At 53.4% G+C, this 15,991-nt stretch overlaps 1 protein-coding gene across 11 annotated transcripts in view; it reads left to right on the top strand.

Annotated features, from left to right (window-relative positions):
- The window catches only part of RBM33 (RNA binding motif protein 33), a 110,399-nt gene extending 94,408 nt beyond the window's left edge, over positions 1-15,991 (top strand). For 6 of the 11 annotated variants that reach the window (XM_027538487.1, XM_027538489.1, XM_027538486.1 and 3 more), the window contains 4 exons: positions 1,828-2,037; positions 3,434-3,622; positions 9,917-10,005; positions 10,127-15,991. In XM_027538487.1, the coding sequence (XP_027394288.1) occupies positions 1,828-2,037; positions 3,434-3,622; positions 9,917-10,005; positions 10,127-10,175 (537 nt within the window). In that variant the 3' untranslated portion in view covers positions 10,176-15,991. The remainder of the gene's footprint in view (positions 1-1,827; positions 2,038-3,433; positions 3,623-9,916; positions 10,006-10,126) is intronic. The other 5 variants (XM_027538493.1, XM_027538485.1, XM_027538483.1 and 2 more) reach the window with 3 other exon arrangements.

Here is a 15,991-nt window from a genome sequence, read left to right as displayed (position 1 = left end):
TCTGAATTTAGCTTGCTGACATTTTAATGAGAATTTTTTTCATATATATATATATATATACACACATATTTATTTATTTATGAGGGATAGTCTGCTGTGGCTTTTGTTTCTTTTTTGTCTTTGATTTTTGTATCCCAGAAAAACAGGCTTCAAATACGAGTCGGGAAGTTGTCCCTCCCCTTCCGCCTTCTGAACAAGACTCTGTAGAACTGGTGGTCTCTCTGTCTTAAATATTTGATAGAATTCACCAGAGAATCCATTTGGGCCCGGGTTTTTCTTTGTGGAAGGTTTTCAATGATCGATTCGGTGTCTTCTTAGATTTCCAGATTTTCTCTTTCTTCTTGAATCAGTTTTGGTATCTTGCATCTTGCCTGGAAAATCCCATGGACAGAGGAGCCTGGCGGACTGCAGTTCATGGGGTCTCAAAGAGTTGGACGCGACTGAGTGACGGAGCACACAGCACATCTTTTATGGAATTTGTCCATTTCGTCTTAAGTTCCCTGATTCTGTTGGTATAAAGTTGTTCAAAATATTCTTTTACATTTCGGTAATGCCACTTTTCATGCATTGGAGAAGGCAATGGCAACCCACTCCAGTGCTCTTGCCTGGAGAATGCCAGGGACGGGAAGCCTGGTGGGCTGCCGTCTGTGGGGTCGCACAGAGTCGGACACGACTGAAGCGACTCAGCAGTGCCACTTTTATTTCTGATTTCGGTAATTTGTGTCCTTCTTCTCTTTTCCTTAGTTTAGTGAAGCTTTACTGGTCTCAGGAAAGTCAGTGCTTGACTTTTCCCTGTTGTTTCTCTGTTTACCATGCCCTGGCTTTTCTCTGTGCTCTTATTTCCTTCAGTTTTGGATTTGGTTTCCTATTTGTTTCCTAGTTTCTTGTGATAACAGGTCAGGTTCTTGATTTTAGATCTGTTTTCCTTCCTGATGTCACTGCTTTAGTTGCAGCCCCTCGATTCTGATGTGTTGTATTTTTATTTTCATTCAGAATGCCTTCTGCTCGGTGTCTGTCCTCTTTCCACCTCCAAGCCCGGTCTCCTGGCTGGCGGCCGTGGTGCCCCCGCGCTCAGGGGCCGGCCGGTGCTCAGGAGGCAGCGCCGCCCAGTGCCTGGCCTCGGCCCTGCGGTCCCCGCTCCACTCAGCTCTTCTCCCTGCTGTCCCCCGCGGTTCCCTGTCTGCCCTGGGGGGCTTGTCTAGGCCTCCAGTAACTGATTTCTAGAGTTTCTTCACACCATTTTGTGGATTCCCAGCTCGTCTGTTTTTGTCCCAAACAGCCAGCGTGCATGTGGGGACTTGTGACTCAAGAGGGGAGGGGTGACTGGGTGCTGTCAGCCTGTGGGTGCTGCGGGGAGCCCCACTGTTGAGGGTTGTATCTGTAGGGAGGACGTGCTAGGATGTGCCCAGGGGCTGTCGGGAAGATGACCCACTTTCATGAGGTTTGAAAGGGAGTTAAAAGTTCAAAGCAACTGCTGATGCATACTATCAGATTTTCAAAAGGATGCTCCTAACAATGGAAAAGGCATGTCAAGCGTGAACTATTTTTAAAGTTAAGCAGTATTTCATTGAACTAAAGAGGACCTACTTTAATAATTACAGATCTCTTGAGTGGATCCAGTAATTAAAGGTCTTAGATTTAAATTTGATAAAGGCTCTTTAACCTTAACGCCTGTCAGGTGAGCATGTCCTTTCCGTAGTGGCCCTCATGAGATAGCCGGTGGGTGGGCCCGCCCTTGGTTGAGCAGTGATCGAGGTGGACCCCGGTGCTGGGGAGGGAGGCTTGCTAGTGCAGATACTGACCAGCGCGCTGCCTTGTCTGTTTCAGCAGGGAGGAGAGAGCGACGGCTTTTTTCACCCAGAGGGCCAGCCTCAGCGGATCCCTCAGCCCCCAGAGGTGAGGCAGCAGCCCGCCCGCAAGGTGACACTGACCAAGGGGGCCCTCCAGCAGCCCCAGCACCCTGCATTGGGGGCCCACATGCACGCGGCCGGCCCGCCAGGCATCAAGAGCATCCAGGGGATCCACCCAGCCAAGAAGGTGCGGCCCAGCCCCGTCCTCGGGAGTGCTGGGAAAGGAGCTAGAGCACCTCCGCCCCTGGGTTGAAAGCTGATGTGCTCACAGGCGTGCTTCCCTCCCTCGGCTTCACGGTGTGACTCTGGAAACTCACCGGGGCCCAGGGAGCGGTTGTCTCCTGCAGCTCAGAGTGCACTACGGGCGCGGCTCTGCGCGGCCCCTGCCCTCCCAGCTGCTGCTCAGAGGCTCCTCTAAAGTCTCCTCCTCAGCGCCTCGTTCACAGATGGGAAGCCTTTGGGTGAAGTCCCCTGTCCGAGGAAGTGCTTCTGGCCCTGGTTCTTTCTGCACCGAGGGATGCCTTGTCTGAGCTCCGTGTGTGAGATGAGAGCCGTGGCCACCTTTCCAGGAGAGGAGTGTGCGCCATGTCCCATCATGTCCCGTGGGGGCACCCCTCCCCACAGCTTCTAGTGAGGGGCATCTTCATGGCCCTCCCAAGGCCCCTGCTCTCTGCCCGACAGCTGCACACGTGTGAGGAGGATGGCAGACGCCTGCTCTGAGTTCTCCTGGAAGCGCTTGGACCCTGCCAGTCCCTCCTCTGCTGGTCTTGCTGCTGATACTGAGGAGTAGTGTTAGTGTGAAGACCAACCTAGGTCTTTGAAATGTTTAAATCACTTCGTGTGTGTTATCTCATAAATACCTTCTGACGCAGGAGCAAACAGACTGTCCGTTTGTGCTGCGAGAGGCACCCCCACAGTCACATTCATCGTACCTTCGGGTCAGAGCTTTAAAGAATGTTCCAGTCTGAGTTCCCTTGAGTCGGGTGTTGTCCCTGGATGAGTGATGAGAAGGGCCTTAGGAAGGGCCCCACCATAGCTGTGAGCACAGATACTGCCCTCAGGGTTCTCTAGTCGCTGTAGTTGGGGTGCCAAGGAGTGTTGTGGGGGTGGGGGACCCCTGCTGCAGAATCTGCCTTTCAGGACGGATACTGCCGTGGCCCGCAGTGATGGGGAGTGGCTGGGGGCAGTGCCGCGCAACTTCGCTGGCACTGCCTCCCACCCCCCGCGCGGGCCTGAGCCACAGTGGGGAACTTGGGGCTCTGGGGCCCGTGAGGACCCGTGTCTTGGTGTCAGCCGAGCGCCTTTCTGGAGCCTGTGGTCCTGCTGCTGCATGCACAGGACGACCGTGTGAGCAGGTCGACTGTGGCACACAGTGCCCCCTGGCACCGTGCGTGCTGCCCAGGCTGACCGAGACTGCACCGCTTCCTCTCCTCCTCATGCGAGTGTGCTGGCCCTTTCTGACAGTGGGGAGCAGCTGCAGAGGACCCTGCAGCCCGTGGTGTATTTTGGTGGACTCTGGCGGACGCGCTCACGCTATGTCAGACATGCAGCCTGACCCTGAATGGTTCTTCTCTCGTTACCAGGTGCTCGTGCATGGGAGAGGCCGGGGCCTGGCGGGAGCCATGGGCCGGGGCCGCCTGATGCCCAACAAGCAGAACCTGCGGGTGGTGGAGTGCAAGCCTCAGCCCTGCGTTGTGTCTGTGGAGGGGCTCTCCTCGTCCACCACCGACGCCCAGCTGAAGAGCCTGCTGACGTCGGTGGGGCCCATCCAGGTGGGCCACCCTGTGCCTTCGGTCTGTGCCCTCTGTCTTGCCCTCCCAAGACTCAGTTCTTTAAAGCCCCTGAGAAGAAAGCTGAATGTTTTACCATTGTGCACGCTTGGTACCAGAACTTTTTGCCTGAGGGTTAGAGTGTTTGGAGTTTTTCAGGTGCTCAGAAACTTCATGAACTGTTTATTCCAGCTGAACAAATTATCCTTTGAAATCCTGAAATTATCCTTGAATTCTTGAGGAGTGGCTTGTCTGTTATCAGACACGTTAAGCTTGTATCCACAGAGAGCTCTTCTTGGACAGCCTGTCATAGAACGGGTTAACCTGCAGGAACACAGCTGGCGTCAGAGAGCTTACGATGCTTTTAAAAATACAGGTCTCCTGAGTTGGAGATTCTCCAACCTATGGTAGTTGAAAACCTGGGATCAGATCACAGTTGAGGAGTGAGCCTGGGACCCCAGGCTGGGCTGGGGTGGAGTGGGGTGGGTGGCGAGTCCAGGCTTGCCCTGGGCCCTGCTCCTGGCTGGCTCCCAGCCCGGGTCGGGGCGGGAGGTGGTGGTGCTCTTGCTCTCCACGTGTGACCCCAGTCGGTCTGGGCTGTGCTCCTGCCCCGCGGTCCCGATGATTCTCCTGTGCGTCCTTGAGAGTGAGCCTGCGCTCAGGGTCAGCGCGTGATGGCAGAGCCGTTGCTGCTCAGCGCTGCGCGACTAACCTGCAGAAGTCGGAGTTTGAGTGCTGCGTTCTGGGGGCCATTTTCCCATTTGCCTTTTTTTCTTTCTCCTGTTCTGGAAAGAAGGATTAGAGATCATTGTGTTAAAGTTTAATGGAGGCCACTTTGTTAAAGCAGAGCAAAACTAATACTGGGTATTTAAAGGCTTCTTTTTATTAGAGAAGAAGACGGGAAGATAAGAGTGGTTACATCAGGTGCCCTTAGAATGCTGCTGGAAGGAGTCCCCAAGGGTGAGGAATTCAGCAGCTGCCCAGGAGGGCCTGTGGGCCATCCCCAGGGTCCCAAGGAGCCAGCACCCCTCTGTCCTTGCCAGTCTTAGTCCCGAGGGATGGTGTTGAGGGGCGTCCACAGGTCTGTAAGCACTGAGATCACACAGTGCTGACGTAACAAAGGTTGCCAGCATTAGATAGCTGAAGACCAATGTTGGTAAGTTTAAATTGTGAGAAGATGCTTATAACAAGACTTGCATGTGGTTTAACTGTAAATACCCTTCAAGGCGGGTGGTGAGGAGGTCCAGGCCTCCTGGCTGCGGGAGAGGCAGACGTGAGGCCTCTGGTGGGCTGGGCTGTGGCGCCACCTGGCGCCCGCGTGCCCTGAGAGCAGGCGGTGTCTGCACCCAGAAGGCCCTGCCCGGTGCCCACCAGCAGGGCTGTGGGAGGAACCGGAAAGAAGGGCCTGTCTGCCTGTCCACCACGCCAGGGGTCCTGCTCGTAGGGAAGGGACAGGCAGTCTGGGGTGGAGTGAGACTGCGGTGGCTGGCTTAACGTTGGGGGTCGTGGTTGGGGGCTCCGTGGACAGGTGAGCCTCGTCAGCTGCCGGGCCTTCTAGGATGTGGTGGGGCCGCGGGCGTCGGGCGTCGAGAAGGCTTCCGTCTCGGTCCCGAGTTTGCTATTTCCTGGAGTGCAGCTTCCTAGCCGAGGACTTCCCCCAGGCACCGCACAGTAGTGCACATTTCGTCTCCGCCTCTGCCTCTGCTCTGGAGTTACCGCGGAGGTGGGGTGAAAGAGACGCGGGTCCCCGGGCGCTGCAGAGGGAAAGCGTGTGCCCTCAGAAGGAGGCCTGTCTTCCCTGCGTGAGGTCTCTGGGGTCACTTCAGGCCGCCAGTGCGGCTGTTACGGGGCACAGGCACAGGGGAAGCCCTTGTTCTGGGGGTATCTTGGGTTACCTGGTGAGGAGGAGCCCCTTAGAGCCATCGTGTGAGGTAGGATTGTGCTGAAGCATCTCACCTCCTGTGAGGAGCCCTCCTGCCTGCCTTGTCTGGTTTTGACGGATCAGGAGCGTCTGGGGTGACCTGGAGGAAGTCGGGATCTCAGTGGAAGCAGTTCAGTTATTTTGGAGTTGAGGACGTTTGGGGAAGAAAACGCTAGGTGTAGTTAAATGTTGCTGTTCAGTCGCCCAGTCGTGTCCGACTCTTTGTGACACATGGACTGCAGCACGCCAGGCCTCGCTGTCCCTCACCGACTCCCGGAGCTTGCTCAGACTCATGTCCATTGAGTCAGTGATGCCATCCAAACATCTCATCCTCTGTCGTCCCCTTCTCCTCCTGCCTTCAATCTTTCTCAGCATCAGGGTCTTTTCTAGTGAGTCAGTTCTTCACATCAGGTGGCCAGAGTATTGGCGCTTCAGCCTCAGCATCAGTCCTTCCAGTGACTATTTAAGAGAAATGTAGATATTCCCAAAACTGATGTTTTGAGCTTTAAAGAAGACAGGCGTGGCCACATGATCTGAAGATTGTTAACCGGAGGCTGACACGCACAGTTCTGAAAACACTGTTGTAAATAATTCTCCCGAAAAAGAGGATTCCAGGCAGAGTGCATGGTAACCCAAGGGCTGTTATCTGTAGGGTAAGTTTGTACAAGATGAGAGTGGAAGGGGAGCCTCAGAGTGTCTCTTAACTGTGTCAGAGCAGAAGGGACAGCACTTACGCTGTGGGTGAGAGGAAGCCCAGACATTGGAATTGAGGAAAAGACACAGACTCGGCGTCAAAAAAGACCACATCTCGTGTAAACGTGAAGAGGAAGCAGCGTGTGATGGAGTGGTCTGAGACGCCAGAGTCGCTGTTGCAAACACCCCATCACCAGCACGAGGGTCGGGTGACCTGCGTCCAGAATGAAGAGGGCGGTGCCCCTGCACTCCAGCCCAGCCGCGGGCCCTGGGGAAGAGAGCTGGAGTCGGGGCAGGCCCGCCGCCCGGCACGCCCCAGGCCTGCCGTGTGAGAAGGGGGTTCCCCAGGTGCCCCTGGGGCCTGGCCGCCCAGGGGCCGCTGTCACTATAAATCTGATGGCTTATACCTGGGGCTCTGTTTGAGCATTTTTGTGTGTGTCTAAAACACCGAATATCAGCGTCAGTTTTGGCTTCAGTCGGTTCCCGAAGGCACTGGGAACCGTTGGCCAGAGTAGGGAGAGTAGTGTAGGTGATTTTCAGGACTGCGGGTTCACTGCAGAGTCCCCCCAGCGTGGTCGTTTATTCAAGCACACAGACACCAACGCAGGCTCTTCCTAGAAAGAGGGGGAGCTTTCCCTGAACAGGGAAAAGAGACCCAGAACGGTGAGGACAGTTTTCTGGACTTTAACTGCCCGCTGCCCCTGCAGTGCTTATGGCAGCTCGTCCAGGGGCCTGAGCGGGGCCACTGAGCCCACGTGCAGGAAGCCGCCCCGGGAGGGCGTCGTGGCTTGTGTTCTGCTGTTCACAGTAGCGCAGGTGTTCTCGGGAATCGTCTGCAGGTGTCTTGTCTCTGAGAAATGACAAGTATATCTGGGTGAGGTGGGCAAGTGAGCCTGTCCCCATGGGCCAGTCAGAGAGTGTAGAGTGGAGACAGAGTTTACCTCTCAGTTTGTTCTGGGTAAACTAAAGTGCTTACTTATTTGGAAATGGGCTGCTGATTTGCAGGATGTATTTTCAGAGTGGAAGCTGGTGATTATCATGCATGCCCTTTAGTTTATAGTCTACGGGATCTTCTTGTATCTTCCCAGTAGAGGGATCGCTAGTATTTGTCACTTTGGTAGGTCAGAAATGGTTAAATATTCAGTTTTGGCAGTGTATTAATGTTTTATCTGAAAATAGCCTCTGTATTTTGAAAAAAAAAGAAAAGGTGCAGAAATGTCAATAAGGGGAGGAAAAACAGATTTTAAGACGGTGTTCTTACTGCTTATGTTGACTGTTGAGAAGCAGCTCACGCCGGTGATTTAAGAATTTCATTGAAAGTTTACGCTCTTTTGATTGATACTTTTTCAATTAAATTGAGCTTTAAACCAGGTAGATACAGATAAACAAATCTTACCTCAGATGCCATTTTATATGATAAGTGGTAAACAGGAAGTGTCATGTTTCACTCCACATTGTGAAGTCACCCAGAGGAAATACAGCCTCAACATTCTTTTTCTCAGAAGAAGAGCATGGTGTTTTCAAAATCTAGATTCCATCTGTGAGTCGTAGAGTGCGGATAATTATCTGTGCCATCGTAACAAATTAGTCTTCCTTGTCTGTTCCTAGTTGAGTGATTTTTGTAGCTTTCGACAGAATAAGTCTAGTAAGCTGTGGTTCTTGTGTTGAGAACTGCCGTGGTGTTGGCAGCAGTTGGCACGAAGCTGTGCTTGGCATCCTTGAGTGCTGCAGCCGCATGGCGGGAGTGGGGACCTGGGTCAGGAGGCGGGCCTGGCGGGGTGTCTGCTGCAATGCGGGGCTGTTCTCATGACCGGAGGATAGCTCCTACCACGCTCCCCTCAGGGCTCCGCGGGTCACGGGACAGCCCGGCGTTTCCTCTTGCCTCTTCCCTTCGGGGGCAGCTCTAGAGTGTCAGCAGTTGGAGATGGTTGGAGGAAAAGACAGAGAGCGGGTGTGTGCTGAAAGCTGGGGCCGGCAGGTGTCTGTCGAGTAATGCAAGTGGGATTTCAGAGGCCAGGAAAGCTGTGTGCTGCCGGTGTGTCCCAGAGAAACTAATATTGAGCTTTTCTTGTCCAGCTTTACTTGGAGAAGGAAATGGCAACCCGCTCCAGTACTCTTGTCTGGAGAATCCCATGGACAAAGGAGCCTGGCGGGCTACAGTCCATGGGGTCGCAAAGAGTCGGACACGACTGAGCGACTTCACTTTGTCCAGTGAACTTAGTGATCAGTGAAATTATCAAGAAAATTCTTGTGCTTCTGGGTTTTGTATCTGACAGAAGAGGTGAATCTGCTGTTTGCTGAGCTGGCGTCAAGAGGGCCTGCCGGTGGCTGCCCTGCACCCGGCGTCCTGGGCCTGCTGCCGGTCAGGGTTGCCTGGCGGCGTGCCGGGCGACCTGACTGCCCTCCGCGCGGCCGGTATGAAGCTCAGCGCCACGCCAGCTGGGCACTGGAGACTGTTTCTGTGTAAGTGCCGGAGAGCAGCTTTTGGGAAAGCGTTTCCTTAGTACTCTGCTCACCGTGCTTACTCGTGGGGTGCTGTGTTTATGAGAGTTGGGGGCGCCTGTTCTGTTACACAACGTGGCTTTCTCAATGTGTTTCAGAGAATTGATGTTTTGGCTAGGTACTTCTGTTGGAGGTCTTTGAACAAGTGCTCTAAAACGAAACCGCCACATGTGTAAACTCTTGTCAAGGGTGGTGTCTTGCTGCTGGTTATGTTTCTGGCTGCTGCACTTCACTGGGCAGAAGCCCAGACACAGCAGATGGCTCTCAGTTGCTGAGTCCTTGCTGCTTCCTCGGGTCGGGTCCTCCAGGGAGCAAGGTCTCTGCCACCCCCCACCCCACTGGGCACTTTGCTCACTGCCCCAGAGACATGTGGCCAGTCACGAAAATGCTTGAGAAGGGTCAGACTCTGGAGAGTGGGCTGGCTGAGAAATCCGAGTCCTCCTTCGGCGTGTCCCTCCCAAATCCTAGAGTGCTCTGTTGGAGCACAGAGCTCCTCTCATCCTTGGGGCAGGTGTGAGGACCATCTGTCCGTTCACGGTCCTGGCACTGGTGGTCTCGCTAGACAGATCTGTCCACTCCACGCACGCCTCTGGTCTTCACTTGGGAGAGTAGCCTCGGAAATGGTGTTTCACATCCTAGGATTTAATTTAAGGTGCCGCTTCATGCTCCCCGACATTTTAAAGTGCAGAGTGTGAGCAGACAGAGCTGAGGGCTGCCCCGGTCCCAGCCGCGCCCCCTGGCAGCCCCGCTCTGCGTGAGGACCTGGGTCTGCCCCAGCGGTCCTCGGGGGAGCGCCGCCCCTCCGCCCTGAGCCCCTGGCCCACCTCGTCCCTCCTGTGTGAGTGGGGCCCGGGGAACGTCGCCTAAGGGGAAGGAAGTCTCCGAGGGTGGGCGCCTGCCTTAGGCCTGCGTGAGCAAGTGGAGGGAAGGAGGGCAGCTGGCGAGCAAATGAAGGAGGGTCTTTACACCTGGCCTGGAGGGTGCTGAGTGCTGCTTAGGGCCGGGGCGTGGGGCTGTTTCGACGGGGAGCTTGAAGTACTAGTTTGTGTCAGGGACCTGCGGTCCGCCTGGACTGGAACCTCGTGTTAACCCCGACGGACCAGCGTGCGCGTCACACCCTATGCCGCGGTGTCGCGTGATGCACAGCCCCGCTCTGACACGCTTCTGTCCTCTTCCTGCAGAGCTTGCAGATGCTCCCCCAGCAGCGGAAAGCCATAGCCAAGTTCAAGGAGCCAGCCCATGCGTTGGCGTTCCAGCAGAAGTTCCACAGGTAGCGTGGAGTCCCTGGGGCCAGACGAGGGTGGGTCGGCTGCAGGACGCGGTGCGGAGCGTGCCGTGGGCGGTCCCACGGGGCAGGGGGCTTCACGTGTGTGCCGTGTGCCCTCCCGCAGGCACATGATAGACCTGTCCCACATCAACGTGGCCCTGATTGTCGAGTGACCTCCGCGGACGGGCTGACCGGGACGCCGCACACACACTGTGGAACTCCTCCGGAGCTGCGCGCAGAGGCCCCACGAGCCGAGTCTCTCCATCCACAGCCCTGCCAGGCCGTTGTCCGAGACGCCCTACGGCCCGGGGTCGATTCCAGAAGAGCTGGACTTGAGGGACGTGGCAGACTCGCGTCGCCGTTAGAGCGCTCAGGCTCTGTTGCCACCACAGAGAACTGCAGTTCCGTTTTCTTTCGTTTTCCAAGTGCTTACAATGCATGTAGACGTTGTTGTTTGTGATCTCACTGTATGACCGATCCCAGTGACTTAGTCAGGAGAGACCATCACCGTCACAGATGCTCAGTATTTTTCACAGCAAAGAATATTTGATAATGGTTGCACTTATCTTCAGTGCAGGCTAGACGAGTGTGTTTCTCACCCAGCTTCACTTGCGTTCCTTTCTCAGAAGGCCCTCCAGGGCATTTGTGAAAACGTAGAGGCAAATTCGGGTGGCGATATCCTGGGAAGCAGGGTGTGCGGGTGGCTGGGAGTGGTGCCAATTGTGCAGCAGATTCTGCTTCTTGTAAATATTCCCAGAGCGCCAGCCCAGTTCCAGAGGGAATGCCCCTTTCTACACTCTGCCCAAACACCATGGAGAAGCTGGTGGGCACTGGCGTGAGCCCCCGGACTAAGCGCAGGTTTTGGGGCCCCGCTAGGTGAGGGTAGGCCAGCTGGAAGCTTGAAAGGACCTGTTTGGTTTTTTCCTCTTTTTAGACACAGCCCCAAGAGGCATAGTCATGTCACCAGCTCTGTGATACATATGTGACTGTTGGGAAGCCTGGTTATCATTGCTGTGACGAGCGTTTTCTTTTCTGAAGGCCCTTTGAGCAGGGGCCTTTGAGCAGGGGCTGCACTGTCCTTGAGCGGAGCCCGGAGCAGGGGGCTGCTTGCTCGGGCGTGTGGGCGGGCGGCTGCAGAACTTGGGGTAGCTTCATGCAGGTGAGACGCTTGCACCCCGTAAAGTCATCTTCAGTGAAATCCGTTGTGGGCAGACGATGGCAGAAGTCCTTACTGTATTTGTGCTCGTGAAGGAGTCTCACTGTTGGGATTTTCTAACATGGGCCTGAACTACTGGGGCAGGTGATAACTGGGGCGTACTCAGACTTTTTAGCTGAATTTTATACGTAAGATTTCCTGTCACGTTTATTAGTAGAATTAAGGGAAACAGACGCCTGTGCTGGTTAGCGCAGCGAGGACCCTCAGCAGGGCACCCCTTTCTCAGCTTTCTCGTGGGGAGCTGAGACACAGGTCATGTGATCTTGTATCTTCTTGTTTTCACAGTTGAAATTTTATCTTTTTCAAATTAAGTCACCAGAACTGCAGGGGAGTGTTGAGACCCGCAAGCCTCTGTAGCGCTGACTCCACAGTGCGCCACGTGCTAGGAGGGAGCCTGCAACGTGAAGGTGGGTGCTCATGGCCGCTGCTCAGAGGCTGCAGTTCCAGGAAGCGGTAGGCACTGGTAGAACACCCTCGATCACCTGTCGCTGGGGGCGCCTGGCGCGTGCCCCCACCCCCCCTCCCCGCCCGTCTTCACGAGTAGATGCAGGTGTGTTCACACGAGCATGGCTCGTGTGGCTCAACCACAGCGAGCTGGGTTGAAGGGGCAAGTGGGGTACTGCAGGCGCCATGCAGCGGGGTCCAGGCCACCTCCCCCTCAGGCGGCAGGAGGCTCACAGTTAAGGGACTTGTTCAGGGCTTGATGACGCAGTGAAATGAGCCTGCCGATTTTACCGCTTTTTGAAATAGTCTAAGTGTGCTATGACTTTGAAGCTAAAAATCTGCCCGTTGTCTCCATAACGTAGCTAGGCACCCTTTTTTCTAGTTAGTGATAATAAACGAATCCTATTTGGGCACCTTGTTCACGGCTACCCTAAGGGCTGCTTTTGTGTTGTCTGAGCCCAATATGGTGCCCCGGGACACGTGTGCGTCTGTAACTGTCTGCACACACCCGGAACATGCTTTCTCTGGATAGAACATTCTTGAACGGCCATCGGCCAAGTCCGCCAGGCCTTCCGTCAAGGCCTGGTTAGAGAGGCTCCCCGTGGTCGCCTCCTGACACGCTGGGCCCGTGGGCACGGGCTGTCAGTGCCGGCCAGGCCTGGGGACGCAGCCTCGGTTTCCTTGAGGAAACTGGGAAAGGAAGGAAGCAGAATTAGAAAGGAGCACTATTCCCGCCTCGCGCAGTGCAGTGCAACCAGACCACCGCACGATGAACCCCCTGGGAAGATCTGTTGCAACCATTATCTTTGTTCTTTATTTATCATGCATTTAAAGTGAGATGCAGAAGCAGTTAACACACTATGTAAATATGGACGTTTTAAAATTAAATCGTTATGGGAAATGCTTTCAGTTCAGCAACATCGTAGCTATTTGTTAGTTCTTTTGTGTTGTCTTATCAAAGTTTAATGGATACAGTTCCATAATGTTGATGTGTTTGTGTGTATATTCGATTTTTATAAAGATGGTAGTAAGTCAATACATTTATCCTGATCTGTGTATTATTTGTTCACAAATTCAAGAAGCCAGTAAATATCATTATATCTCATAAGGTAAAGACTTTAGCGATTATGTGGAGCTCAGGTACCCTTTCTTTTCGTATTATCTTGTTTTGATTTTAATGCTGTAATATAAGTTCACTTAGCTACTTACTGAGCTAACCTTGCATTTCCGTTGGTCTGTCCATATCTGTTAAGTCTTACGTGATATCCTTCTAAGGGAGAAATACCAGCTCTTTTTTCCGAAAGCAATGTTGAGGGTTCCGCCCTTTCTGGCCGGGCAGCACCCTCAGCAGGGCCTGTGCCCTCTCTGCACCGGGGGTGGGGGGTGGGGCGGGGAGGGGGGCGGGGGGACTTCATCGTAACTATTTCTGACTGGGGTCTTCTCATGATTTGTAAAAGGTCCTAGATGAACAATTGTTTGTGCTTAGTTCTGTAGAGTTTCTGAATTGTGACAGAGCTTTAGATCCTGCACTCGGGGATCTTTTTTTTTTTTAAGGGCGTTTTGCTAAATGATGCAAGCAGACTTTGTTGCTGGAGGGAGGCTGGGAGAGGTGACCAGGGTGAAGAAGGACAGGACGGAGTGCAGGGAGGTAGAGCATGCAGGGCTGGCCAGGAGCCTGGTCCTGACGCCCGGCGCTGAGGAGGAGGCAGCTGGGGTGGGCGGGCGGGTGGTGGTCACAGCGACGCCCCGCCAGGGCCGCGCGCTTTGCGTGCAGCGGACCGCCGAGCTGGTGGACGAGAGGAGGCCCGGCTGGCGGATCTGATGGTAGACGAGACTTAGGGCCAGGTTGTTCTGAGAGCCTGTCACTTCTTTCCTTTTTTTTTTTTTTTGACTCTTTTGTAGTTTTTGTTGTTTGTTTTCTGCTTTTTATTTTTTAATTTCTCTGTTGTTTAATTGAAGGTAAGCTCAGTGTGCTTATGGACCATTGACTGCCAGGGACCCTGATGAGGACAGTCAGGTTTTGGTTGAGGTCTGTGTGCAGAGCGCCTAGAGCCACGCATGGGGTGTGGAGCCCCCGAGCCCCCTAGCTTCTGGCCCCCAGTCCCTGGAGTGGCAGCGTGCCCCCCGGCCGCACCCCACCGGGAGCCCTGCTTCTGCAGACCACACTGCCGCCTTCTGCAGACCATGCCCCAGCCTGGACCCCATCCCAGCCCCCCACCGCAGCCCAGCTCCTTTGTCTCTGAGTGGGTGGGGTGCTTGAAAGGCATGGTTGACTTTTTTACAGGTTTTTCTAAGTGACTACGGTATTCTGAAAGGGGATTAACTAACTGAAGGGGTGGATGATACAAAATGGGACCAGGAGACACCCCTGTCCTGTTGGAGGAAGCCATAGGAATTACATCCGTTACAGGGAGAATGTAGATGTTCTCCTGTACTTAATGAGCATTTAAATTAGCCTTTTCACCTCTTTTTAAATCATGTGAATGATGTGTTGTTTTGGACATCAGTAAATATGAACTCTGCAAAGGCAGTGAGCCTTGACTTATTATTAAATCCTAAGGATTTTGTGTAAGGTTTTTTTGCAACCTGTTTAATTTTCCTCATTTAAAGGGCCCATGGTTCTGTGTCCTGGAACCAAGCAACCCTCTGATTCATATTGGATCCCGGGTATACCTGCTGGTAGCGTTTGGTGGGGAAGGGTCTTTGGTTTTACACGTGTGAAAAACCTGCTCTTTTTAGAAAATATGCAAAAAATCTTACGTCTCTTTTCTGTGCTGTATTTTGGTAGGAAGTCTTTCATTAAGATGAGGCAGTACAGGCGTTTCTAGTGAGAACTTGCTTCTTGCTCTCACTTCTCACCAACTAAAATGTAAAAAGGCCTTCATGTCGGCGCTTTAGTTTACTGATTTTGAAAGGTATGTAGAAGAATACAGGCCTTTGAAAAGAAACATGATTGTAGTCTTTGAATTTTAATACTTTCCACAGAATGGACAAACAGATGTACTGTTTTAATATATTCTGTATTTAGTAATTTAATATACTCTAGAAAGTAGACCTCTTGACATTCTTCTAGCATGATTTTCTTTTAAACTGTTTTTCATTTTAAGGGCACGTAATGGAACCTGATTTTTAAAGGACTGTTTAAGTTCTGTGCTCTCTGCAGTATTGTCTCAGGATATATAATTTATGTTTTTAAAGCAACATTTATATGACACACATTTATAGCTATTGACGGAAGAGCAAATAACCACTTGTTTTGATAACTCAGCTTTGCTTTTCACAGGCGTGGGATCCAGAATTGTTTTTTCCTCTGTGAGGATTTTAACTCTAAGGCTTTAATTCTGCTGTTTAATTTTCAGGTTCACCAGCAACACAGCCTGAAATCTGATTTGTTTTTTTTCCTTTTCATTTCTGAGCTGGTTCTCTTTGCTGGACTTCCTGTCTGGTCTCACTCCTGCTGCTGAGAGTCTGGGCCCCATCAGCCAGGCCTCCTGCACACCCCTTCCTCCCCTCGGGGTTCCCTGCTAAGCCCACCCCCACCGTCCCCACAAGCATGCCCTTCTCTCACTTGCGTTGCTGGCTGACCGTTCTCTCCTCCTGCTGCCGCCTCCGGTGACTCTGTCCTGGCCGCTGTGTCCCGTGTTGGCGTTGAGAATTCCACTCAGCTGTCGCGAGTCCCCTGTGCTGCGTCGTCTCACCCTTTGCTTTGACAGGTCTGACTCCCCATTTGTTCCCGCAGGTCTCCGGCTGGCAGAGTAACCTCTGGGTTCTGTTGTTTGCAGGCGCTGCGCGGAGGCCGGCCCGCGCCCGGGCACTCACCAGCCCTCTGTTCCTCCCTCTCCTTTTGCAGGACCTCTCTTGCGTGGGTCAGTGTTAGTGGTAGCGCGCTCTTCTTCCGCTGGGAGGCGACGGCCCGTCGGGCTCTGTCGCGCTCTGGCTGGCTGTGACCCTTCCTAAGTGTATTGCTAAGTGCTGCGAGCTGGCCTGGGCCGGCTCGGCACGGCGTCTGCAGCTGTGTTTGTGGGGCGCACACTGGGATTGAGGAATCAAGAGCTAAGCGAGTTGCTTTCTTCTGGGTGATCTGCTCCGTGTCTCCACCCAGCGCACCACTCTCACGTTTGCGGGCGGGGATGGTGCCTTGTTTTACCCCGTTTTCCACTTTGCGCTAATCGCTGTGACAGCTTTATCAGGAATATGTGTGAAGAACCGTTGTGACATAGTTGGAAAAAATGTATTCTGTGTGTGTCATCTATGTGATTCCATGCCAAGAAATGTGTTTTGAACTGTATTGTAATTCGAGAGATGTGTTAATAAATACCTTGCACTTTC

The sequence above is a fragment of the Bos indicus x Bos taurus genome, chromosome 4, assembly GCF_003369695.1.
Source record: "Bos indicus x Bos taurus breed Angus x Brahman F1 hybrid chromosome 4, Bos_hybrid_MaternalHap_v2.0, whole genome shotgun sequence".
In the NCBI taxonomy this organism is placed as follows: domain Eukaryota; kingdom Metazoa; phylum Chordata; class Mammalia; order Artiodactyla; family Bovidae; genus Bos; species Bos indicus x Bos taurus.
The sequence above is the reverse complement of the archived record's forward strand: the minus strand, read 5'-3'. Positions and strand labels throughout refer to the sequence as shown.